Raw genomic sequence first — 27,953 nt, 5'->3', positions numbered from 1 at the left:
GCTCCTAAGCCCTGATTCTGAAGACCAGTGGCAGCCAGGAGGTCTTCTTGTCCAGTAGGGGCGCGGTTGCGGGAGAGTCATCGTGAGCGAGGTGAGAGACGCCTCTTGGAAGGTTTGTGAGCTTCGTTGTGGGGATAGCTCTGGGGAGGAGATCGAGGATAGATCGTTACTGGCACCGAAAGGAAAAGCGGAACATTGAGATCTTATCTTAGCAGCAGGAGGTGACTCAGGAGGGTGCTGAAGGATTGCAGAGTTGGAGGAAGAGCCGGAGCTGAGAGGATGGGTGTTACCTGGTGAGAGGCACCTTCTTTATGAACTCTATTCATTAAACAGAACTATCAGTGCGGGGGAGGGAGTTGAGCCTTAGCAACGCTCCCAGACCTGAAGGCAAGTGCATTCAGCAGCCTGTGAGTTCCAGAACAATTTCAAACGTTAAATTTGTATTATATTAGAGCAAAAAAAGGTCACCAAAGCATCCCTCTATGCAAGGAGCCTCTTAATTGCTTAATACATTACAAATCACTGTAAGGTAAAATACTTGTGTCAGATTCGTCAATTTTTATCTTAAAATGTTTTATTTCTGACATGATTACAGATTCTGACCAGTTCCTCTGTACTGCCTGACGTGGGTTTAACTGGAATCCACATGCATGTTAATATTTAGGCCTCTCAGAGGGCTTAAGATTCGAGACTTGCTTTGCTGTCTGTGCTCTGAGTTGTAACTTGAACAAGAAGTTGAGTTTATTTTTGCCCCAGAGTATGGTGGGTGTGTGGAACTTACTGCCTGAAAGTTGTGATGGTAGTAGAAGTCCTCTTCACACTTATAAATCCTTGGATGCTCACTTGAGGTTCCATAACCTGCAGGGTCATAGGCCAAGCTCTGGAAAGTAATATGGGCACAATGGGCCTGAATGGTCCCTGTCACAGCAGTAAATTTTCTACGTTTCAGAGCAATTTTGTTTGAAAGCACCATTAAAGGTGCAGGAAAACAAAAGCAAAGTACTGCGTGTGCTGGAGATCTGAAACTAAATTAAAGAGAAACTTGTATTTGAGGATCTCTGTCACAAGAGAAACAAGCAGTGGAGTTTTGAGTCCAATATAACTCTCATGAACTGTTCGTATTGAACTTGGAACATCTACTCTGTTTCAGTCTCTACCGGTGTTACCAGACCTACTGAGTTTCTCTAGTCCTTTTCTGATGAAGGGTCTGGGCCCGAAATGTCAGCTTTTGTGCTCCTAAGATGCTGCTGGCCTGCTGCGTTCATCCAGCTTCACACTTTATTATCTTGGATTCTCCAGCATCTGCAATTCCCATTATCCCTTCTCTAGTACTTGCAGTTTTCCAGCAAAACTAGAATCAATAGGTATCAGGTGCCAACTCCCCAGTGGTAAGAGTCATACCTGACACACAGGAAGATGGTCATTGTGGTTGGTCAGTCATCTCAGCTCCACCACATCTCTGCAGGAGTCCCTCAGGGTAGTATCCCAGGTACAACCATCTTTAGCTGCTTCATCAGTGACCTTCCCTCCAACATAAGGTCAGAAGCAGGCATGTTCACCGATGTCTGCACAATGTTCGGCACCATTCGTGACTCCTCAGACACTGAAGCAGTCTGAGCCTAAATGTAACAAGATCTGGACAATATCCAGATTTGGGCTGACAAGTGGCAAGTAACATTTGTACCACACGAATGCCAGGCCATGACCTTCACTAACAAGAGACAATCTAACAACTGCCCCTTGATATTCAATGGTGTTACCATCACTGTATCCCCCACTATCAACATCCTGGGGGTTATCATTGATCAAAAACTCAGCGGGACTCAGGTCAGAGGCTAGGAATATTGCAGTGGGTAACATGACCTGACTCCCCAAAGCCTGTGCGCCACCTACAAAGCACAAGTCAGGAGTGTGTTTGGAATACTCCCCACTTGCCTGAATGAGTGCAGCCCCATCAACACTCAAGCTTGACACCATCCAGGACAAAGTAGCCTGCTTGACTGTCACTGAATCCACAACCATCCACTCCCTCCACCAGCGATGCTCGGTAGCAGCAGTGTGTACTATCTATGAAATGCACGTCAGAAATTCACCAAAGATCCTCACAGCACCTTCCAAACCCGCGACCACTTCTATCTAGAAGGATAAGGGCATCAGATATATGGGAGCACCACCACCTTAAAAGTTCCCCTCCAAGCCACTTGCCATCCGGACTTGGAAATATGTTGGCATTCCTTCAATGCTGCTGCGTCAAAATCCTGGAAATTCCTCCCTCATGGCTTTGTGAGTCAATCCACAGCAGGTGGACTGCAGCAGTTCAAGAAAGCAGCTCACCACCACCTTCTCAAGGGCAGTTAGGGATAGGCAATAAAAGCTGGCCAGCCAGATGCACCCACATCTCTCAAAATGAATAAATTTTAAAAGTTTTTATATAATATCAGATGCCCATGTAGACACCAGCAAAAGTTGGTCTTGTCTCCCCGCTCCACACAGCCAATCCTTTGAATGAACGTCTTCTGAATAAAGGCTTATGACAGACAAAGACAAGTTTGGATCCTCAAATGCCAGTGAGAGTAGGTGTGAGCTCAATTTCAAACTTGTGTTCCTGGAGGATGGCACTGAATCCTAACACCCTTGAGGCACTGCTCCGGGAGTGACAGGGAGCTGCTTGCCCCCAGTTAATGTTAAGCTCCTTGAAGAGTTTATTAACTGGGTTGATGTAAAGGTAATTTTCAATGTGAAAATCAACAAACCCAAGCAATTTGGTACACTTTATGGTCTAGATTAATTTAGGGTATCTAGTCAGCATGGATGAGTTGAACCAAAGGGACTATTTCTGGGCTGTACAATTCTATAACGTTATCTGTCAGCTTTAATTTGGGGATGAGTGGAAGTGTTTTCACTACATTGGATCATAGTCATACAGCATGCTCGTTTGGTCCACCTCATCCATGCCAACCACTTGCCTGTATTTGGGCCATACCCCTCCAAACCTTTCCTATTCATATATTTATCCAAATGTCTTTTAAATGTTGTAACTGTGCCCGCATCCACACTTCCTCTGGCAGTTCATTCCACATGTGAACCAATCTCTGCATTTTAAAAAAAAAGTTGCCTCTCATGTCTTTTTTAAATCTTCCTCCTCTCACCTTAAATATATGCGCTGTAATTTTGAACTCCCTCACCCTAGGGAAAAGATCCTGGCTATCCACGTTATCTATGCCCCTTATGATTTTATAAACCTCCATAAGGTAACCCTCAACCTCCTATGCTCCAGTGAAAAAAGCCCCAGCCCATCTCAAACCCTCCAATCCTGGCAACATTCTGGTAAATCTTTTCTGAACCCTCTCCAATTTGATAATATCCTTCCTATAACAAGGCAACTAGAACTGTACACAGTACTCCAGAAGGGGCCTCACCAATGTCCTGTACAACTTCAACATGACATCTCAAATCCTATACTCAAAGGTCTGAGCAATAAAGGTCAGTGTGCTAAATGCCTTTTTATTCACACTGTCTGCATGTAATGTAAATTCCAAAGAATTATGTACCTAAACCTCTAGGTCTCTCTGTTCTATAATACTATGCACGGCCCTACCGTTAACTGTATAACACCTGCCCTTGTTTGTTTTAGCAAAATGCAATACCTTGCATTTATCCAAATTAAACTCCATCTACCACTCCTCAATCCATTGACCCAGTTGATCAAGATCTCTTTATGACCTTTGATAATCTTCTTCATTGCAACGTAGACAGAGGAACTAGCAGAATGGAATAAAGTCTTTACAGGAAGCAGGGTGTGAGGACGTCTAGTTGAGGGAACTGGGAGTTTGTCGGATTGCTGTGTATATCGGCGGCCACCCTAGCTTCAGCAATGGAGACAGAGATGTTGAGGAAGGGAACTGAGTTGGTGGTTCATTATGCATATTAGCCCTCATTTTGACCATTTGGCAACATATGCTCACAGTTAGGCTCCTGACCCTCTGTGGTGATGCCTGCTTCCTTGAGGGTAACTGCAAGTCTCCTCATGGTTGCCATCTGCCTTTGCCACTTGCATTCTGCAGACAGCTCCCATGTCCTGTTAAAGCTTGGTGCCCATAACTAGATGCTGAGCTCAGCAGTGGTCCAGTTAGGGCATTTGCATTTTGAAATAGCATTGCATGAGGGATTCTCTAGCCCTTGATGTTTTATATAATATTAAATGTCTATCCATGTAATACCAACAAAAGTTGGTTTTATTTCCCTGACTTAGGCAGACAATCTGTTGAAAATCAAGACCTGTTATAGCCTGGGATTGGCACCTGGAAATTACCCAGCTATTGGGTTCTCAATCCTGATCTTGGAAATCACTCTCCAAGGAATCTGTGAGAGTGCAACAAGGCACTGTCTTATCATATCTGTAACTGCAAGTAAGCTGAGAGTAGAATGTTGTTTAACCTGAAGTACATCAAAGTGCAGTTGCTAGCAGGAAGTGCTAAAAGTTGATGAGTGCCAATGATTTGACCTTTGTTTCTTTATGGGTTTCAAGGTTATGCTGTCAAGAAAACTGTTTGTGCAATCCTTTTAACTTTGTGGAGTATACCACAGCCGATCCTTGAAAGGTTGAATATTTTAAACACATAGAACTGCTTCCTTTCCTTGAGAACACTAACTATCGCGCACAAAAAATTTAAGCTAACAAACCAACCCATATCAGCAATAATCCCAGGCAGCATAGTATTCAAAAGCTAAAGCTGTTGCATATGCCCTTGCTACAGAGCCCAAGTAAAGCTATCAACTCAGATTGGAGGGTATCTTGGAGGTTTCATCATATGATGTTTCACCCCTGCCCTCCCACTGTTGACTGCCTGATAATCCCATTTTTCCTGTACCACATGCGACATGGACTCAGTTGGGTGGTTTTTGACTCAGTTGAAGTGAGTTTTCCCATTGCTGGGGGCATACCTATATTTTTACAACCAAAATTTGAACATGCATTTTCTTCCTAGAAAATAAAAACAGCACACAATTTTGCCAAAATTTTCTCTGTGGAGAGAAAGGAGAGTTAATGTTTTGGGTCCGGTGACCCTTTTTCAGAACTGATTGTAACCAGGAAAAGGTCAGTGGGGGTTGGGGAGGAGTAAACAATAGGTGGAGATGAAGCCCGGAGAGAGTAAAAAGTAGTTAGGGCGGGAAAATGAATCGGTAAAGGTCATCCTCGGGGAATGATTGCGGCTAATGGGGAACTCGGGCTTGCTGCTGTGCTCCAGTGAAAATCAGTGCAAGCTGGAAGAACAGCACCTCATTTTTCTGCTTGGGACTCTATTGAACTCAATAATTTTAGGGCCTGAGTACCATGTCCCATGTCCTTACCCCAACCCCTACACACTAGGCCTTGTCATTACTTTGGATGCTACCACAAACAATCCGTTGTCAGCCACTAATGATCCCTACTGGCAGCTATTGATTTCCCCAGGCTGACATTTACCCAAGTTCTGAGAATTCAACTTCTTCAAGACTAGAAGCTAATAATTATTACCATTGCAGAAGCCAGGCTGCAAAAAAATTACTTCTCTGGGAAAAGAAAAGTTTTAGAATTTCACTGGTTGGTTATAAGCTATAAATGTCTTTGGGAGTGAATACACCACAACCTTTCAAAGCTGTTCATTCATTTTGCAAATTCTTCAAGAATTGCCCTAGCTTCTACATTAGTCTCATGGGTTAAAAGATGGAAAACCCAAAACCATGTTCAAAAAAGGAAGGAGAGAGAAAATATAGATAGTTATCCTCACATCAGTAGTAGGGAAAATTCTGAGGCATGATAATTGGGAAGTGGGAAGAACATAATATTAAGCTGAGTCATTGCTGATTTACGAAAGGGAAATGGTGTCTGGCCAGCAGTAAGTTTTATGAGGGCATAACTAATCAGGTGGGGAGGGGTACTTTGATTTCCCAAATGGGGAAGGGAACACGGGCTGTGAACGGATTTGACGGGTGAACTGAGTCTCTTGGCACGTGCCAGATGGAATGCTGGTATGGTGCCTCAAATTCCGGTTAGCTAAAAACTGATGATGTGTGAATACAGTTTAAGAAAAGAAGTTAAATTGCCATGAGTATTTTTTAAATTCACCAACAGGGCATGGAAATCACTGGCTTGGCCACATTTATTGCTGATCCCTGGTTCCCGTTTAGAAGGTGGTGTTGAGCTCCTTTCTTAAACCGGTGTAGTTCATGTGCTGTAGGTGGGCCCACATTGCCATTAGAGAGGAAATTTTAATTATTATTCAATGAGTAAAATAACACATGGGCATGTTGACAAGTTTTCAGCTTCTGCAGCTTTGGTGTCTGCCTGTCCTTTTCTGATCTGAGTGACCTTTGACCTCTGACCTCATTTAGGCTGATCTGCCTGACTCAGCCCAAACTGCCCAATCCCAAGACTGGCAGAATCCATGCTGACTTTCTTTGGTGTGTGGAGATTCGGCTTGGGATTCCAACAGGGTAGGGAGTGAGGTTCTCAAGCCATGAAATAGACTAATTTCTCTTTTTCTTTCTTTTTTGATTGCACCATTGTGGAAGGACTGTTATGCTGAACATTCTAATTATTTACTTTCCTGATTTATTACTGTGATTTTATACTTTTGAATGTCTGTAATGTTGGACTTTTTATTTTATTTTTCTCTTTTCTTTGCCTAGGTACCTTTGTACCTAAGATGGTGCCCCAAGTGGTGACTTGTAAACCTTTCACTGTACGCGTGTGACTACGTGACAATAAAGTTAATTCTATCCACTTGTAGACCTGGCTGTGAATTGCTGGTTTTGAGACGCGTGACTTGTACAATATGGGAAAATATGAAGTTGTTTGCTCTTAGTTAGAATGAATTGAAAAGTAGAATATCTTTTAAAAGGTGAGGTATTGGGAAATATTGGCTTTCAGAGGGACCTAGGAGTTCATATAATCACTGAAAGTTAAGACGTGGATACAGCAAATATTTAAGAAAACAAATGCTACATTAATATTTAACTCCCAAGATAATGAAATGTACCAGTCGCCAAATCACGGAATACCTAGAGTGTGAAAGCAGGCCACTCAGCCCATTGAGTCTACACTGACTGTATGAAGAGCATCCTCCCAGATTCCAACACACCCCTCCCCGCAACCCCCACTCAAATCCCCAGTCTCTGTAACCCTGCGTAGCTAACCCACCTAGCCAGCACATCCCTGGACACCACGGGCCAAATATAGTGTGGTCAATCCACCTAACCTGAAAAAATCTTTAGACGGTGGGAGGCAACCAGAGCACTCAGGAAACTCACACAGACAAGGGGAGAATGTGCAAACTTTTAACAAACTCCAGTCCCTGAGGGTGGAATTGAACCTGTGTCCCTGGTGTTGTAAGGCAGCAGTGCTAGCCATGGTGTCACCCTTGTGTAGAGTTTGGTGAGACCACACCTGCAGTGTTGACTATAGGTCTACTTGCCTTATTCAGACTGTACTTGTTTTAGATTGCACAGAAGAAATATTTCCAGGATAAGGTGATTGTCTTGGAAGGGATGGAGTAGGTAAATTACCTTGAGCTTAGAACAATTATAGGTGATTTCATTAAACACATACAATTCTTAAGGGACTCGACAGGAGAGACGTTGGGAGCTATTCACGGAATTTAGAACTCGAGATCCCAGTTTCAGACTGAAGGGTCAACCGTACAGGACTGAGCTGAGAAAACCTATTTATCCAGTCAAAGATTTGTTGATGTTTGGGTTTCTGCACCCCAGAAAACTCTGGAAATTCAGTCATGTAATCATGGCGAGACTAAGACGGAACCTTTGTATGGCTAAGGAATTGGCAGGTATGGGGATAATGTTGGAAACTAGCTGAGGTAGAAAATCAGCTCAGATCTGTTTGAATATTGGGGTAGACTTGAGGGGCTGAATAGCCGATTCCAGCTCCTGTTTATGTTTAGAATTTATGACCTCAGTTGTTTTAAGTAACACGCAAATTGATTTGTGCAGGTTCCAGTTTCACCCTCAAACCAATCTGGTAGGTTCTGTCAGTTTCTATTCCTGGTCTGTAATTGATCTGATTGGATCAGACATTTCTCATTTCCTGCTTCCTATTTGGTTTATACCAACAGTCACTAATTGGGTGATTTTTTTTTCCCTTCTCAAGTACTGACTTGTAAGGTGAGACTCTGTTTTATGTACAGAGTGAAGAGAAAGCTGTGTACCTGAGAGCCTGTTGTAAAAAGTCTGTGTCAGGAACTTGCGAGAAGGCTAATCTCTGATGTGTGCAAGTATTAGGATTAGTTCCTAATTGTTGCTGAGATATAATAACTGCTATAACGGTTCTGGGCCTGAAAACGGATGGTCATTCGTTCACATTCCACATGACAAATTGTGAAATCGGGTTTGTGAGCTGGTTTGAAGGAGCATGCTGTCTTTAGTAAACTTGTCCACACCCCCATCCCCACACATTTATTTAGAGCAGCCTGCTTGCCCTATGGATCACTCCAGTCTATCTGCATTGCAATATGGAAATGGTTACTTTCCCGGTGGATGTTCCAGCCATGTACCTCAGGCAGTTGGAACAACTAGCTTCTTTACTTGAGGTAAATGTGAGCTTTGATTTCATTTGATCAGACTGTGAAGTGTTCTTGCTATGAGTTTGAGGGAGCTCTTGTGATGCTGTGATAGTGTTCTTATATCTGAGACAGAAAGTCCAGGTTCAAATCCTATCTACTTCAGAGATTGTAATAACACACCTGAATGTCTTCATTAAAAATGCCTTTGATGCTTTGTGTGGTTGAATAGTCTGCCAACCCTACTGGGCTGGATTCCAAAACATTATGCATCTGTATCATGCAGATAGGAAGATCTGTTCATGACATGAGGGGAGAAAATGGAATGGAAATACAAAGCTCACTTCTTTCCACACTCCACAACCCCAAACCCAAAATGCTGCACTTGAATCTCTGCTGACTTTTGTTAATCTGCTGATTCTCATTTACAGTGTTTCCCAGATTCCTGCAGTTGAGGGCAAGAGTGTTCAGCAAGCAGTGGAAATGCTCACCAAGAAACTGGAGATATTGGGTGCTGTTAAGCAGGGAACGTTTTGTGTGGACTGTGAAACCTATCATGCAGGACCGACTGTGACCATCCCAGGTAACTGTCACAAACACTGAAGACCCACAAGTCCTTTTCTGCTGTGTAATAATTTGTGATCATTTCTTCGCAAGTTGTAAAATGTAAAGGGAGACACACAGGCACAGCTAGCAGAGCTCTGCAAAACATTTGAAATCAAGTTGGTATCTTCGGTGCAATACTTTAAATCCCAGTTCCGTTCCTTTGAACACTCCCCTTCCACCCCTCCTTTCTACACCATTTCTGTTCCCCCAGCTACCTTGAAGCCCACCCCTATAGCTCCTGTCTCGTGCTTTATACTTGCTCTTAGTTATTCTTCCTTTTGTTGTATTTCTTCATTCACTTGCTGCCACCCCCAGCCTTTGAAAATCAGGCATATGCCATACGCTCCTGATCGTTGGGATGCTGGGTGCCTCAATGTTTGCCAGCCTTTGCCCACCAATCAGAACTTTGTAAACTGCGTATTGTTGTTACAGATTGTCTAACTTCACTAACTGCTGAATTGGAAAATTAATGCATAAATGAAGCTTAGCAAAATGTCCATGTCTCTTTTTTGAAAACCAGAGCAATTTCTCAGAATTGTTTCAGAGAACAATGCAGGCTAGATGTTGTTATAACTCCATTTTTTGGGTGGAGTCAGAGTCGGTCCCCCCTCCTAACCCCCATATTTGGTGCAGCAAAGATTTTTAGTTCTTTTTTAGGCATGGGCTGCATCACATTTCCAATAAAACATGATACTTGCCAAAAGTTTTGGAGCCAATTTCAAGTTTTTCTTGAGTAAAAGGCAGTGGAATTTTGTAACTTATTTACCTGAAAAAAAGTGACATCAGACACATGTAAACACAAGTGTAAAGTTTAAAAGGAATAGTGCATCAAACAAAATAGGCGATTTAAAGTCAGAGCTTTTACAGAACACATAAAGGTGTTTCAGCCCATTGTATCCGCACCAATCATCAAGCATCTATATTCTAATCCTGTTCTGACTTTGTTCTTTTCCAAGTTGGTAAATCTCTGTGACTTTCGTCTTAATATGCATGCCATCCAGAAAGGTGTAAATCAACCAATGGATATAAACTTTAGTCTCTGTACATTTTTGTAATGAAGTTAATTTCTGCTCTGACTGATTCCTGTTTTGTTGATGTCTTTGAGCTGGCCTCAGCCTGGTTGTGTGACCACTTAGCCTTTGTAAGTCAATGTTTTAACCTTTGTAAAATGATTTTAGACCATAAAAGGTCCCAGGTATTGAAAGTGGATAATGGAACTCAAAAATTGATAGTCTATTTTTTACCACCTTAACAACAACCTTGTTGTGAGCTGTAACCTAGCTGGGTTTCCCTCCTGCCTCACCCCAGCATCGTGATCAATATATTCTATTGTGGCCCATCCATAGATATCAAGGGCAGTTTGAGTCCAGTTCTGACCAATGCAGTTTAAAACAACCTATTACACACTAAAGGTCTGGTTTACTTTGAGACCAATTCAGTCAGTAATGTGAGCAGAAATTGCAGAACTGGGCTGCAAAATCTTCCAATGAATCAGCCTAGAAGTACCAAAACTGACCTCAAAGTATTTCAGCAAATCGAGGCCCAAGAAATAAAAATCATTTTAGTTTATTAGTGGCAACACACCTAAGTGTTCATTTGCAACTTTCTAAGTCAGTGAGAGAGTTTGGAATGTTCATGGTGTTTGGTATAGTGTTGGATGTGGCGAATGAGGTTTCAGTTTTCTTCCCCCTCAAGCAAGTGGATTTTTAATGTTAACCTTATTACAGATTGTAAAGACCTAAATGTTTGATGAAAAATCATTTACTGGCTAAGGGAATGAAGCACATGTTGAGATATAGTCAGAAGTCACACAATGCCAAGTTATAGTCCAACAGGTTTAGTTGAAATCACAAGCTTTCATAGTATTGCTCCTTCATCAGGTGACGAGGGTGCAGCACTGGGAAAACTTGTGATTTCAAATGAACCTGTTGGACTATAACCTGGTGCCATGTGACTTCAGACTTTGTCTATTCCGGTCCAACACGGGCACCTCGATGTCATGTGACAATAAATGATTCAATTCAATAAAATGGATATGATGACTAGCCAAGGTTTGTTTTTATCAGAGTAGGGGAGTCCAAAAATAGGAAGCCTAGGCTTAATGTGAGAGGGGAAAGATTTAAAAGGGACCTGAGGGGCAATCATTTCATGCAGAATGTGGTATGTTTATGGAATGAGCTGTTAAAGGGGTGTGTAACGCAGGTACAATTGCAAAATCTAAAAGACATATGGGTATATGAAAAAGAAGGTTTTAGAGGGATGGGGGCTAAATGGTGCAAATGGGAGTGGATCAGTTTAGGATGTCTGGTTGTGGACGAGTTAGACTGAGGGTCTGTTTCTGCACTGTATATCTCTATGAATTCCAATGTGATACGTTCAGGACATTAGCACATATCTTGAATTTGTTTTTTGTCTTGACCAAAGCTCTGAAGTCATCACCGTAACAATCCCATACACACCGACGTGCACTCACACAGGTGCAGAGACACCCTCACCCACAGCCTGCACATTGGCATGTGAGGAAACCCTGGATTAATAAATAATAACTTGCACAAAGAAGACCTGTCAACACTGCAAAAGATTGTGCAAGTGTTGCGAAGGGTAGAGGGTTGTCAGTAGCAGAATAATTGTTGCAAACTTGAAAAATTTATGATTGAAAATCTTACATCATTCAGTGGTTCACTTTCTGACATTGTAGTGGACTGAAAATCTTACTATCTTCCTCTGATGCGAACAGTCAAATGGCAGTTTCATCTATGTCATGTTTTAGACCCAGGAAGCATAATTCTACCTGCATGAATGAAACAAACTGTTTTGTTTTAAGCTAAATGGGTTGCTCTCCATCTGTCTGGCAATAAAAGTAATTAAGAAAGTTGGTAGGATGTTGACCTTTATCTTAAGTGGCTGGGATAAAATGAGGTGGAAGTTGTATTGGTGTTATATAAAGCTTCAGTTAGACCCAATTTGAAGTACTGTTTTGAAGAAGATTAAATTTCGAAATCAGAACTAGGCCTTTCAGGAGTGATGTTATGAAGCACATCTTTACACGAGTAGTGTAAATCTGTAATGGCACATTCCCCTGCAACAAAAAGCATCCTGACCCCCACCAAAAACACTATTGGAGCTTTCATGCACAGTTGATGACTGGGATGAACAGATTATCACTGCTACTCTTTAAAGATACCGCTGAGTATTCCCAGCGCTTTCTATTTTTATTTACAGTACCATGTTCACTTCCGGGCACCACAGGTTCAGGAACAAGATATTGGCCTTGGAAGGGCTGGAGCAAAACTTTTTCTTTCCACTCAGAGGATTGTGAGAGTGCTGAGCAGGCTGCTTGAATGAACAGAAGCAAAAAACTGTCAACTAGCCCAAGAGATGGGATGAAGCAAGATTGCTGCTTGACAGCCATGCGGACGCAACAGCTGAATGGCCTTTCCATGCTGTGAATTTCTTCTCTGATTCACCAGAACAATACTGGAGCTACAAGGGTTAAATTAGGAGGACAGATTGTATAGACTAGGCTTGTATATTTGAGTGTAGGAGATGAAGGGATGATCCATTTGAAATATTTCTGATTAAAAGAATTGTTAGCGCAGACAGAGAAAGGGAAACAAATTTCTCTTGCGATGGAGAACAAGGAAATTGACTTAAAATTAGATCTAAACTAGTCAGGGGTCATGTTGGGAAGCAAATCTTCACATAGAACATAGAACAGTACAGCACAGAACAGGCCCTTCAGCCCACAATGTTGTGCCGACCATTGATCCTCATGTATGCACCCTCAAATTTCTGTGGCCATATGCATGTCCAGCAGTCTCTTAAATGACCGCAATGACCTTGCTTCCACAACTGCTGCTGGCAACGCATTCCATGCTCTCACAACTCTCTGTGTAAAGAACCCGCCTCTGACATCCCCTCTATACTTTCCACCAACCAGCTTAAAACTATGACCCCTCGTGCTAGCCATTTCTGCCCTGAGAAATAGTCTCTGGCTATCAACTCTATCTATGCCTCTCATTATCTTGTATACCTCAATTAGGTCCCCTCTCCTCCTCCTCTTCTCCAATGAAAAGAGACCGAGCTCACTTGTGGAAATGTGGAATTCTCACCACTCGTTCACTCACCAGACTCTGGAACTAAGATAGTGAGGAACAGATCAGCTATGTCCTAATTAATGGGCTGAATGGCCTGCTCTTGTCCCTTATGTGCAGTGCATGTGCATCCAGCATGAGTCAGAGGCTAGAGATGGGGAGGGGAAGTTTGATTTTCTTTTGCTTTTTTGCTCAGAATGTCAGATTATTTAGAAAACTAGCATGAAAGTTCTCCAAGTCAAAATTGGCATGATCAAAACAGTGCTGAGATAAAATGGCACCAATCTTGGATGTGTAACTTGGCAAACAGCTGAACTGAAGACAGATTTTCCTCAGAAGAAAGGATTGTGTCTTATTTTGGTTTGTGCATTTCTAACTGCTATGCCTCATTATAGCTGCTTGAAACGTTAAGAATTGTTATATGTATGATGCCTGCTGGTATTGATGTACTTAAGATTACCTGAATAATATTCAATCAATTCATGTTCACCATGTTGGTATCCCTAAGATGTTTATGAAAAGTACGGAGGTTCACTGCTACCTTGGAAGACTGAACTGGTTGAAACTTTGAGTAGTTCTTCATAATATCATAGAAATGGTTATGTTGCCTTGGGCTTACCTATTCAGGAATGCAGTAGAACTTGGTCTTTAATGCTATTTCTATTGATGATGGAACATGCATTCTCATTCTTAGAACACCAGACCTTTGAAGTATTTAAGGAATTTACTGACATAATGTGTATTATATATTTTCTTGAAAACTTTGAATGTATTCTGCATGTCTGCCTGCATTACAGTTTTGTCTTCTTAAGTGTTTCCAATCCACCAAACTCAACATTCATTTGCAGAAATGAATCTCAACTAGAGATCTTTAGAGGATGAGCATCTGCATTTGACTTTGGTGCTCTTGGGCTAGGGAGAAGGAAATCAGCCAGAGCTCTAGTTTTTGCTCATTATCCATTGACTTATTAGCATATTATGCATAGAGACAGGACAGGATTGTGAAAATTGCTATGATGACTTCTGTGGCTGAATAGTCTACCAACTTCTCCTATTTGAGTGTGGCACAGTTGACAATTGTAACACCAGCAAGTGATCCAATGCCCGTAGAATTTCAAGCCAGTCTGAATGAATGAGTGAGTTCCTTCAAAAGAGGAAGCAACTCAATAAGTGATGTAAATCTCTAGTAGACTGTGGTTAGAACTCTAAATACTGTTGTGTATGTGTTACAGAGCATGATTTATTGCATCTTTGTTAGACAGCTGCAGCACCCACCCTGAACTCAATGTGACCTCTGAGAGGCTGGATATATAACGAGGTCTTAAATCTCTACTTTTGCCTTGTGCTCATTAATTCTAATGATATCCATCCTACTTTTCATCAGGGCAGGCTGCAAAGTTCATGTACGTTATGCACAACACAGAATATCCTCTCAGCTGCTTTGCACTTTTTGAAAACGGCCCCTACTTGGTGGCAGACTCAAACTTTGACACGCTGATGATCAAACTGAAGGGGTTTTTCCAAAATGCAAAAAGCAGCAAGATAGAGAGCCGTGGACCTCGCTACCAATATGGCGATTTCCTGGTGAAGGTTGGGACGGTCACCATGGGACCAAGTGTGCGTGGCATATCAGTTGAGGTATGTTCATTGTTTTCCATGATTTCAGCTGCAGATGCTTGTTCTTTACACCCTTGTATTTCCCTGGCATTGTTTTGTGAGTGTTCTTTCATGTTTAATGCATTGGTTTAGATAAATGTGAGGTGTTGCATTTTGATAAGGCCCACTAGGGCAGGACTTACACAGTTAAGAGTAGGGTCCTTGGGAGTGTTGCCGAAAAAGAGACTTAGAAGTTTAGGTACATGGTTCCTTGAAAGTAGAATTACACGTAAACAACATGGTGAAGAAGACTTTTGGCATGCTTAATTGGTCAGAACATTGAGTATAGGAATTGGGACGTCATGTTGCGGCAATACAGGACATTGAGCCCACTTTTAAAATACTCTGGACCATCCTGGTCGCTCTTCTATAGGAAAGATATTGTTAAACTTGTAAGGGTGCTAAAAAGATTTGCAAGAATATTGCTGGGATTGGAGGGGTTTGAATTATAGGGAGATGCTGAATAGACGAGGCAAGGCAATGGCCTAGTGGTATTATGGCTGGACTGTTAATCCAGAGACCCAGATAATGTTCTGGGAACCTTAGTTTGAATCCCGCCATAATAGATGGTGAAATTTGATTCCAACAAATATCTGGAATTAAGAGTCTAATGATGACATTGAATCCATTGCCAATTGTCTGGTCCACTAATGTCCTTTCGGGAAGGAGACGGCCATCCTTACCTGGTGTGGCCTACATATGACTCCAGACCTACAGCAATGTGGTTGACTGTTAACTGTCCTCTGGACGATTAGGAATGGGCAATAAATACTGGCCTAGCTAGTGAAGTCCTCATCCCGTGAATGAACAAAAAAAAGTGGGTTTTTTTTCTCCTAGAGCATCAGAGGCTGAGGGGTGACCTTATCGAGTTTTATGAAATCATGAAAGGCATGGATAGGATGAATAGCCAAGGTCTTTTTCCCAGGGTGGGCGGAGCCCAAAACTAGCAGACATGGGTTTAAGGTGAGAGGGAGAAGATTTTAAAAAAGGACCTGAGGGATAACTTTTTCATGTGAAGAGTGGTGCGTGTATGGAACAAAGCTGCCAGATGAAGTGGTGGAGGCTACTATAATTACAACATTTAAAAGGCATATGAATGTGTATATAAATAGGAAGGGTTTTGAGGGATACGGGCCAAATGCTGGCAATGGGGCTAAGTCACATTGGAATGGTTGGTTAGCGCTGACTAGTTGGTCTGTTTCTGTGCTGTATGCCTCTGACTGTAAGTTAATGAAAGTTATGATTTCAAAACAAATGCTAAGTGATGTATACCCCACCATGGGGTATTTGGTCAAGAGAGATTCTAATGAGGGTCTTAAAGGAGGAAACTGAGGTAGTGAGACAGCAAGTTTTATAATCAAACATATTCCAGAGTTTAGGGCGTAGGCATCTGAAGACATGACCCTCAATGATAGAGCAATTAAAATTGGGGATTCAGAAGAAGCCACAGGAACAGAGTGGATATGGTGAATGATAGTGAGAGGAGAGGTCAGTGGAAAAATCAATTGTTCCTTGTTTGGTAATTACAATGTTTGCAGTTTTTTAAATTGATATCAAAATAGGTGATCTGTAAAAAAGAAATTAAATAGCCCCTGACCCATTAGTTTGATGAAGCAGCTGAACTGATGTCCCTAAAGAATGATGGAGGTTTTGAACTCTCTTCCAAGAATGGCAGATGGTGCTAGTCTGGATGTTAATTTTAAATCTGAAATAAATGCATTTTTGTTTCGCAATAGTATTAAGGGAGACAGGCCAAATGTGGGTATATGGAGTTAGGCCACTGATCAACCATAATCAATGAGTGGGAGTACAGGCTTGAAGGGTCGAATGGCCTACTCCGGTTCCTATACATGTAACGTGATAGTTTCGGTTCACGTGTTATAAGAAAATCACACAATAGCTGTGTCATTTAAACTAATGGGATTGGAATCAGGTTACAATCTATACAGGTAAGGAAAGTTCAATTTCTTACAAACAGCGGTCTAAATTCTTCAATTGCTGTAAGGTCAATTTGCATTGAAGAAACACGTGTTATTACAGAACCGACTATGTATATATTTTCTTTCACTTTCTGTGCAACATGGTGTGTTTTTGGTCTTTACTTGGTCCATCCTGGCAGTGACCTGACCATACCTAAGAGATAACTTGCGGTTAAATAAGATATACATAAGAGTAAATACTGTGTTGTTCATAATTCTAGGTGGAGTACTGTCCTTGCATTGTATCCAATGACTGTTGGAATCTCATGATGGAATTCATGCAGAGTTTCATGGGAAGCCATACGCCTGGGATTCCTTCTGTATTCTCAACAAAACATGATGGAATTTATTCACCAACAGACACAGCTATTCAATACATGGAGCTGTTCAATAAGATACGGAAACAGCAACAGGCCCCTGTGTCTGGAATCAGATAGACTACTTCAGTGTAGGAAATCTACATTGAGTCACATATGGACTTTGTACTTTTTGTTTCTTTTTGCAATCTAAGCCACATTCTTGCTAAATTAAATAGCAGATTTTCAATATGGAATGTTCTTGGAAGCATTCAAGGTGCTGCAAAAATCTCTCCAGTAATTTGTTTCAAAGAAGCAGAAGGTGGAGTGCAGAAAAATGGTTTGTTGCTTTCCCCCCCCTATCGACAGATGTGGACACTCAACATCTGGGTGTCACTTTTCTGATGTGGTCAATGAAGTCTTCCTGTGCTTTACTTTTAACGTCTTCTCCCTCCACCATCCCAACTCTGCTCACACTGATTCCCTTGTTATATTTGGAATGCTTTTTGGAGCAGAATTGTGCAATTAAATATAGGCACAACCTGAAGTGATGACATCTGCTGGCTTGGCTGTACAATCAGTGCTTTTGCAATTTCAAGTGGTGAGTGGAAGCTTTCAGGAAAGATTTGAAGAGAGTGGTACAGCCTTATGAAGAAGGATCACTGGACCCAAAACATTAGCTGTCCTTTGTCTCCACAGGTGCTGCCAGAACTGCTGAGATTTTCCAGCAGTTTCTGTTTCTGTTACAGCCTTGTTTTTGATTGCACATCCAATCTTCGATTTGAAAGACATGTGAGTGAATGGCTAATTCAGACTGCTGGCCTGGCTGTGGGCAATGTGAGGTTTAGAAACAGTGTGACAGAGGAAAATGCTCTCCAGCTCCTCACGGCCGAATAATCTTTAAACAAAACCAATGTTGGAAATCCAAAATAAAAATTAAAAAATTTTTAATTGTAGTACATGAAGTGTCTGAGGAGAGAGGAAGCTGCTGATGAAAGGTCATTATTCTGAATGCTTACTGTTTTTCTCACTTACAGATGCTGCTTAACCAGAATATTGCCTGTATTTTCTGTTTTGATAAATTAAGTCTTAGTATCTTCCTGTACAACTGTACGGGTTATAAGCTTAATGAAAAGAAACTGCTTTGCTTTAGATTACGACTGAAAGATTGTCTTACGCTTTGTAAACCCTTTTTTCTGCTGGTTCTTCATGGACAAATGAATTTAGTGAAATTAGTTAATAGATCTTAGTTTGTGTTAAAATATAAGTTGGTCAACATCACAAGTACGTTGCTCCCAGGCTGAGGAGGTAATTTAAAACAAAAAAATGCCCCATTTCTGACCAGTTGACTCCCACTGGAGCAATTGTGTGGGCTTCCAGAGAGGGCCAGATCTGGCTACATCAGTCCTTGTGACCATACAGCCTGCTGAGGCAGATTTACATATGAATGGTGCCTCTTGTGAGGTGCTGGTCAACTGCTGGTGCTGTTGGGTGTTTCTAAATTTTGGCTATTAGATGTTTAAAATTCTCTACAATTGTATCTATCATTGAAGCTGTCCAATGCTATTATTCCTTAAAATAATGATTAAAATAATTTGATGAATTTGCTTTTTGCTTTCTGAGCTACTTTCCAACTGGGTTCACTGGATAGTAATCAAAACTGGGGATAATTACTGCTTCCCTATCTCCTGGTAGAGGAGTGCTAAAGAAACATATGGTGTTCCACCTGCTCAGATTAGCAAACTCAAATCAAAAGAAAGGGAAGGACCCTGATAACTTGGATGGCTCCAGTCCCTACTGCAATGAGATTTTTTGATGGCCATCAAAACAATTTATGGAGCACAACTTACTCCAAAAAGTAAGGTAAAACACCCAATACAGTGGGGAGATGAAGAAATCCAATGTTATTGCAATAAGTTTTTAGATGCCTTAATTCTGAAACTCATTATTGTTTAAAGCTATCCAGACTGTTATGTACAATATTATATTTCTGTGTATGGTTAATGGTTTCATCTAGTTTTGGAAAAGACAATTCATTAATGGGACACACCACTCCACAACTGCCAGAGATTGAGATAATGTCATAAACCACAAAGGGCAAACCATAAATAACTTACAAACGATGTCAATTTTGGGAGGTGTTGATGCTCAGAATCCCTTTCAAAAGTGCAAGATTGCAGTATGCTGAATGCAACGTATTCTTGTTCATTTTGTGCTGAGCATTGCTACAATGGAATTGTTGGATTTATGAAGTAATATTGTGTCATATGATGGCTTGGTAAGCAGAAATAGTGAGATTTATTTAACTGAGAAAATAGACAAACAGGACAACCTGTCTGCTGAAAAACAAAAGGAAATACAAATATGCTAGAAATGTGATAGTGTAATAAAATGCGGGAAATGTTCAGGTTGTTTACAAAATGTGGAGACAGTTCTGATGAAGGGTGCAGTCTGACTTTTAAACTAGTCTGTGATTGTTTTTGTATTTTGTTTTCTCCCTACCTCAATATTTCAGTTCTCATACTGACTCTGTTTTTGAGATAAGTGAGGAATGTTTCCAGTTCTTCAACTTGTTAACACGCTTCCAGTGAAGGCCTAGATAGAATATTGGTATGGTTACTTGGCCATGAGAGGCATCAGACTTGATCTGAATCACCTATCCATTTAGTAGGTGATATGTCCCAAAATGTTTCACAAAACCATGAGAAAACGATGGCACCTAGTCAACATATAAGACAGGTGACCCAAATCTTGATCAACAAGGTAACTCTTAAGAACCAGCTTAAAGGAAGAGAGCAAAGCGGAAAGATTTGAGAGAGTTCCATAACTTTGCTACTAGACGACTGAAGCAATTATTGGAAGTTGTAGGAGGTAGAAGATGCACAAAACCGGAATTGGAGGTATGCAGAGTTGACTGAATTGCAAGGCTTGAGGAAGTTGCTGAAATAAGCCTTCTGTAATCAGACAGCCAGACGTTATGCTTTTGACTGTGATCATTGGATCATATTGAAAACTGGGGATAATTTCTCTTTCCTACCTCCTGGTCAAGGAATGCTAAGGAAACATGTAGTGCCGCACCCGCTCAAATTAGCAAACTCAAAACGAGCAAAGGAGGGATCCAGAGATCCTGGACATCTTAATTCCCTACTGCAATGAGATTTTTGGCTATCCTCAGGATTGTTTCTTTACACATTTATTTCTGCTCAGTTGGTACAGTATGGGAATAAATATCCAAATAGCGTTTTAAAACAGGGGGCAATAAAAGTGGCTCATTCATTTTGCTTGTTCGGGATTGTGCTGCACTTGTGACAATTATACAGAATCTGTTTTTGTGTTATTCTTTCATGGGATGCAGGCATCACTGGCTAGGCCAACATATATTCCATTCATGATGGCTCGAGGACAGTTAAATGTCAACAAAATTATTCTGGGTCTCGGGTCAAAAGTAGGTCAAACCAGGTAAGGTCAGCAGATTTTCTCCCTGGTGTGCTAGTTATGTGATCTTGTATAATGTTCAAGATTAAATGAGTTACTATTCGTTTCACGCTGCCTTTTATAAGAAATAGATGCAGGAACTGGCTATTTCTGAACTTGCTCCACCATTCAATAAGATTACAGATGAGCTAATTTTAGTCTTTTCTCCACTTTGCTGTCTCTATATCCCTTGATTTCTTTGTTGATCAAAAAGCTAACTTAATCTTGAATATGTTCAATGATTCAGCCTCCACTGTGCTCCCAGAGACCTTCAGAGGAAAAAAAAATGTCATCTCAGTCTTAAATGGGAGACTCCTTATTTTAAAAATGTGATAGGGTCTCCAGCTCTAAGGATGTCCCTCACAAGGAAAATCACCATCTTAGCCTCTATCTCTCAAATTCCCTTATCTTTTGTTTCTGTAATATTACCCTTTATTCATCTGGTGAACTTTATCTGGACTGCTTTCCAATGCAAATAATATCCCTCCTTAACAAGGAGACAAATACTGCACGCAGCTCTCTAGATGCGGTCTCACCAGTGCCTTGTACAGTTGTAGCAAGGCTCCCTACTTTAATGATGCACCCCCCTTCCAATCATAGTGGATTTTACTTCCCCAGTGGTTGAAAACAGTATTGCTCCATTCCTCAAGAAGTCAGCACAAGTAATCAAGTTGTTAGAGCACCATCTGGTATCCAGCCCTACAGTGCAGGAGGCCAATCATGTTTATTGTGCCTGTGCTGAGGAATTAATAAATAAAAGCAATGACAATCTGTTTTTGTTGTTTATGATGTTGACAATTAGCAATAAAAACCAGGAGTGGAACCACCTCATGCTACCAGCAGGTGGTGGCACCTTAAGACTGTGTGTGTGTGTGTGTGTGTGTCTCAGACTCTGTCTCTCTGTTTCTCACTGTTTGCCTTATGCAGCTGACGAGGCAGCCTGTGGAGTTACCAGCTGTAAACATATCTTTTAATCTTATGCCAGATTCTTGAGACTCACCTAGTTCAGTTCTGAAAAGTCGGAGACTGATGAGTGCAGCTAATTAGCTTTAATATGATATGCAACATGTTGCTGTTTCAGTGTCTGTTCCCAAACAGAATGACTGACAGGGTCAGTGGATTCTGCATACTGAGTCTTAGGCATGACTGTTGACCCATTTAAAACACACTTTCTTTTATATTTTTATCTTTTTGACAGTTTATTGCCAATTGTATTATTTCCTAATTTCTTCTCTCAAAACAAACATCTGTCAACAAAGGGGAGTTATTGAGAATGCGTAAGGCTAAACATATGGAAGTGTTTATTTTTACAAGTGACGTACATCAAAGTGGATAATATTTTTCAGACAATTTCCATTGCGCACACTTACTTTTCTGTTACACCTATGTCAAATTTTATTTTGAAACACCTTTTAAATGCTACAAAGTCTTTACAATGCTACTGCAGACAGTAGCTATATCATTGAGTGGGTTAATGGACACCATCACTTAAAGATTTACTCTCTGTCTTAGTTGGCAAATATGGAATACAGGGTTGCTAAATCATTTGGAAAAGAGCATTGTGATTACTGTTCTCATTTGGGTGGCAGCAGTTGACATATCCATATCCTGGACCTCAATATATTGTTCATGCTTCTTGTGTTGTTGCTATCCTTCTGGAAAATCCAGTTGTGGGGATATTTGACAAGGGCTTAAGCTTGACTGTGATGCCCATGTAGTAAATAATGCAGGTATAAGTTAGGATTTTATTTTATTCCTCATATTTTCAAGATCTGGAATTTACTACCTCAATAGACACAGGAATGGACTGTTTCTGAGCCTGTCAGTAACAATATAGCTGATCTAATTTTATTCTTTACTCCACTTTCCTGTCTAACTCCATGAGTCTTGTTTCTTTTTTCTTCAGTCAAAAAAACTGACGTAGCCCTGAGAACATTCAATGACTCAACCTCTACCATCCTCACAGTAGCAACCCTTAGAGGGGAAAGAGTGGGAAGTAAACCAAATTTTTGATTTTTTTTCAAAAGCTGGCAAAGGCAGAATGGGCTTAGTGGCCTCCTTCAATGCTATAACATTCTACTGTGTGGTTAAATAGCCTTCTGAAATTACTGAGAGCTAATTCTTGGGGGTTGGCCTCTTGGCAAAGGTACAATGGTAGCAGCTGACATTTTGGAACTCCACTCTCAGTCGGAGAAAACTTTCCAGAAAGTAGAGAAAGTTGGGTGGGGAATTGGAGGAGTGTAAGTTGGGAGAGGGGATTTAGTTTGAAACAGGGTATCTGACAAAACAAGAGACAAGTAAACTCAGCAAAACTCATATGCTAGGAATGGTAGTATTTTAAGTGACATTTTAATATATTAATTCTTGCTCCAAAAATAAACTTAGATTGTAAACTCGTTTAACAAAATGATTATATCTAATTACAAATGTCTACAGAATCTGGATTCCATTACGTTCCAGTCATTGCACAATGGTTACAAATTAAAAACATGTTTTTAATAACAAAGCTGATCATTTGATAATTGTCTCTTCTAACGTGCAGTTTAAAAAAAAATTACAAAAGTTTAGATACCTTGCATTTGATGTCTGGATGTAACATTTGCCTATTTAGGCCACTGGCCCATTGGAAATATTTGAGCTGTGATCTTGAAAGGGACAGGCTCAGCTTGCAAACAGTGCTCCAGCAGACTTCAGATATTTTGGCATCTTTTACAGGATTGAAGGGCTCAAGAGGCATTAATTTGGTTAAGTGGTGGCATTTTGAGTCACTCAGTTGTGGGTTTAAATTTCATTCTTGGATCTCAAGGGCTTTATCTAAGTTGACATTTAAGTACCAGAGCTTTGTTTTGAGAGAGAATTTTCTTTATTTTATATAAAATATTAATTTAAACTGAAGTCCTGTGTGCAAGTGAATTAACCTTTACATACTTTGAAGGATATGAGAGATTTCCTGGTCAGCATTTATCCTTAACAGAGTCACAGAGATGTTATGGTGCAGAGCCCATTCGGCCCATTGGACCCTTAACCAAAATCGATTAACTCCTTGTTAACCTTTTGGGCTGTCCTTTCTGTGTCTGATTAACTTCTGCTTTCAAATTTATTGCTTTTAATCCAATCACGTGTTGAGGGCATTGCTGGCTAAACCAGCATTTATTGCCCATCACCGAAGATGACAGTTTCCTTCCCAAAACGATGTTGGTGAATCAGAGGTCTTTTCTAACCATCAATTCATTTTTAGACTCTTAATTCCAGGTTTTTATTGAATTCAAATTCCACCGTTGGAAATGGCACGATTTGAATCTGTGTCTCTGCCATAATACCACTAGGCCATCGTGTAGTGCTTTGAGATCATGCATCAAGGGTAATTGATTGACTGCAAAGCATTTTAGGACACCAGGATGTACTTTGCCACTTTTCCAATCTGGAATGCTTGGGACCAAGTTATTCCTGGATTTATTGTAGAAGATCATTAGAATGTCTACTCATATGCGAGTGAAATGGAAAACATCATTGATAATTCATTATAAAGCAGCAATAAAACCAGTTTTGATTATCTAAGTGCTAAATTTTTCCAGGTATTTTTCTCTCAAAATACTGTACTAAAATGATGAGTCATTTAGGTCCACTCAAAAAAAAACCTTCTAGATAAGTCGTGTTCTTATCCATAGAGGCCAGACTGGAGAGAGACAGTATTATATAAAAAAAATTTCTCTCTCTGAAATGGGATGTATGTGAATTTGAACAGAAGTGATAGCATTTTGCCTATTTTCTATAGCTCTGTCTTTGTTGTCTGGTGTAAAATGAAACACTTCTCTCCTCTTCTAAATAATAAAGGAGCAGTAAATGTATTGTCATAAAGGTACTGGATTTTGTACTGGACATTGGTGATAATATTTGATTATATAAGCTTCTTCGTGTATTTTTATTAGTTGTGCCCATCTTAGTAAGGGAAAATGTTTTGTTTGATGTCACCAGCCCAGTGTCTCCTTACAGTTCTATTATGACGGGTTGTACTGCAAATGAATGGTGCCAACATTATTTGGATATATCCATGAAGTCTTAGTCATCGAAACCACTGCACCCAGTCAAACAACATTCTTTTCCCATATGTCCTTGTGCAAAAACAAACAGTTTGTAAAAGATTTATTCAAGGGATATGGGTATCACTGACTGCCCAGCGTTTGTTGCCTGTTTCTAGTTGCCTTTTAGAAGGTGGTTAGCTGCCTTCTTGCACCACTGCAGTCCACATGCTGTAGATTGCCCTACAATGCCCATGGGGAGGGAATTCCATGAATTTGACCTAGTGACAGAGAAGGAACTCGTAGGTGGTGGAACTTGTAGGATAAGTATTCCAATTTGTAGATAGTATGCACAGCTGCTTCTGAGCATCGGTGGTAAGGGGCTGGATGCTTGTGGATGTGGTACCAATCAAGCGGCTCCTTTGTACCAGATGGTGTCAAGCTTCTTGAATGTTGTTGGAGCTGCATCCATTCAGTCAACTGTAGAGTATTCCATCACATTCCTGACCTATGCCTTGTAGATGGTGGACAGACTTTGGGGAGTTAGGGGTGACTTGCCACAGTATTCCTTGCCTCCAACCTACTCTTGTAGCCACTGTGCTTATGTGGCGAGTGCAGTTGAGTTTCCAATCATTGGTAAACTCCTGTTTTCCCACCCCCACGTCCCAGGATGTGGATAGCAGGAGACTCGGTGATGGTAACAGCATTGAATGTGAAAGGGCAGTGGTTCGATGGTCATTGCCTGGCATTTGTGTGGTGTGAATGTTACTTGTATTTGTCAGTCCAAGCATGGATGTTGTCTGGATCTTGTTACTTTTGAACATCGACTGCTTCAGGAGTTGTAAATCATGCTGAACATCCCCACTTATGACCTTATGATGGAGGGAAGGTCATTGATGAAGCAGCTGAAGATGCTTGGGCCAAGGACACCGCTGAGGGACCCCTGCAGCAATGTCCTGGAGCTGAGATGACTGACCTCCAACAACCAAAATCATCTTCATATGTGCCAGGTATGCCTCCAATCGGCAGACAGTTTATCCTTGATTCACATTGATTCCAGTTTTGCTAGAAATGATATAAGGAAAAACATTGCAATATTCCTATGATTTGGAACACAGTTACTGAAACATGGTAGAAACAAGTTGGATAAGCATTTGAAGGGGGAAAATTGCACTTAAAATAATGTATTTATAAGGTGCTTTTCCTAACATGCAACATCTCAAAAATAGATTGGCTGATGGTGAGAAGAACATTTCCTGCCAATCATCCATTCTTGGTCAGATTCTCATCACTGCAAATTGCCTTTGAGATGGCTGCAGCAATGAAGAGAGAGTTGGACGTCTCCTGGAATTTGCCTTTGCAAAGGCGTTTTGGAAAGAGATGCAGTGGCTTTTGTGGAAGTTCATCCCGAGCAGTTCTGTGATTCTTAGCTTGAGCTGTTGCCTGGAATACACAATGACACAAACCTCAACTGTGGCTAGGGTAGCTAGGCTTCTAGAAACACTTTAACAACAGCTGTTTGTGTGAAGACCGATCAAGTGGAATAGGAATTCCAAGATCCAGGGCTATGCGCTGAGAGTTGCACGAAAACCCAGAGCAGCCACTACCAAGGTACAGTGGGGAAAAGCCACTTTACGCCAAAATGTACCAAGCGGCTACTAACTTCTATAACCCTTTTAGCAAAATACTTGCATTGAAATGTGTTTAGCTTTTGTATTTAGTAATCAAATAAATTTTGCATTTGGAAGGAGGCATGGTGCAAATCATTCAAATGAGAAATGTGGAATTGTATTTTCTGTAATGTCCAATTTGGATTGTTTTGTCATGTACTTTTATAAAATTTATACATGAAGTGTTTTCTGCAAACAAAATATCAGATGTCCCAAAATGCTTTATGGGGCAGTTCAATAGTTTTTGAAGAGTAGTCGCTGTTCTAATAAAACAGCAACATGATAATGATCAGATAATCTCTTTTTTGAAGTTGATTGAGTTGTAAATATCGTGCAGGCCACTAGAGATAACTCCTTGCTGTTCTTTGAAGTAGTGCCACAGGATCTTTTACATCCGTCCAAGCAAGCAGACAGGCCCTCAGTTTGAATCTCTTTCCAAAGACAGCACAATCTGACAGCCCTGCACTCCCTCAGTGTTCCACTGAAATGCTGTGTGCCCAGAGTGACCCTGTAAGACACAACACTCAGACAAGAGTGCTAAAAATCAAGGAGAACAAAGTGTGGTGCTGGATGAACACAGCAGGCCAAGCAGCATCTTAGGAGCACAAAAGCTTTGATGCATCCTCTGATGCTGCTTGGCCTGCTGTGTTCATCCAACTCCACGCTTTGTTATCTCGAATTCTCTAGCATCAGCAGTTCCCATTATCTCTGCTAAAAATCAAGCCTCACTTCACACTAGTCTACATAGTAGAGCGTTGTTAAAAGGAAGTGGGGGGGATTAATTGATTTAGATATTGCTTTTAATGAGCTAGCACAGAGACAATGAAATGACAGTGTATTGGTCTATGATCTCCAATATTTTATTATTTAATAAAAAAAGTTTTGAAAACAAAAGGGAACGTTTTCACCATTTGAAGAAGTACCCTGCCCCCAGCCTGCTTGCCCGCCACCCCATCATCTGATCTGAGTTGCTTTCAGCCAGTATCCAGGAAATGTTAAGTTGTTAGTCTCTGGAGAATCCTTCATGATGTTTCTGGAGGGTTTAAGGGAAGGTTTGCATAAATCCACCTTTAAGGATATCAAGACATCCAAAAAATCTTCATAGCAGCTGAAAACTGTTCACGCTGTATCTTTATCAGTTCCTGTTTGTGAAAACTTTGAACAAATTGCCTCTTCGACTGAAAGGCAGTAGATTTTATGTTATGTCTTTTTCCTCCTTAGTCCTGAGCCACAAACCAGACTATCTTCCATGCTGCTGTCAGCTCCCTATGATAACTGGGAAAGTGCAATTCCCCAGTCACCCGTAACTCTTTAGACAGACACTGACCACCCCTCCCACTCCCCTTGTCTATGGTGCTAACAATGAAAACTGTACTTAGCCTGTGTGCATTGAATCATAATAAAAACTAAAGGAAAACAAAGGAAGATTTGCATCTGTATCATGTTTTTCATGCTCGTTGGCATTTCAAAGTATCGTACAAGTTGTTAAGTAATTTTTGAAGTTAAAGAGCCAAATAAAAAGGGTGTAAAAACACAGCAGGGCAGGAAACATTTGTGGAGAGAACCAGAGTTGGGTTGAGGTGAAATTTCATCAGAATCCAATA

At 40.9% G+C, this 27,953-nt stretch overlaps 1 protein-coding gene across 2 annotated transcripts; it reads left to right on the top strand.

The window, feature by feature from the left end:
• The first annotated feature begins 97 nt into the window (after window positions 1–97).
• med20 (mediator complex subunit 20) lies at window positions 98–26,933 on the top strand. Of its 2 annotated transcripts, none has more exons than XM_048553548.2 (4): window positions 98–293; window positions 8,987–9,138; window positions 14,640–14,893; window positions 17,112–26,933. In XM_048553548.2, exons 1-4 carry the CDS (start codon window positions 280–282, stop codon window positions 17,325–17,327), a joined length of 636 nt encoding a protein of 211 aa, XP_048409505.1. In that variant the 5' UTR covers window positions 98–279; the 3' UTR covers window positions 17,328–26,933. The 2 variants fall into 2 exon arrangements, with proteins under 2 accessions (XP_048409505.1, XP_048409506.1); XM_048553549.2 differs by having other exon boundaries at window positions 284–387.
• The last annotated feature ends 1,020 nt before the right edge of the window (window positions 26,934–27,953 follow it).

This window comes from Stegostoma tigrinum, chromosome 21, assembly GCF_030684315.1.
Source record: "Stegostoma tigrinum isolate sSteTig4 chromosome 21, sSteTig4.hap1, whole genome shotgun sequence".
Lineage (NCBI taxonomy): Eukaryota > Metazoa > Chordata > Chondrichthyes > Orectolobiformes > Stegostomatidae > Stegostoma > Stegostoma tigrinum.
The sequence above is the reverse complement of the archived record's forward strand: the minus strand, read 5'-3'. Positions and strand labels throughout refer to the sequence as shown.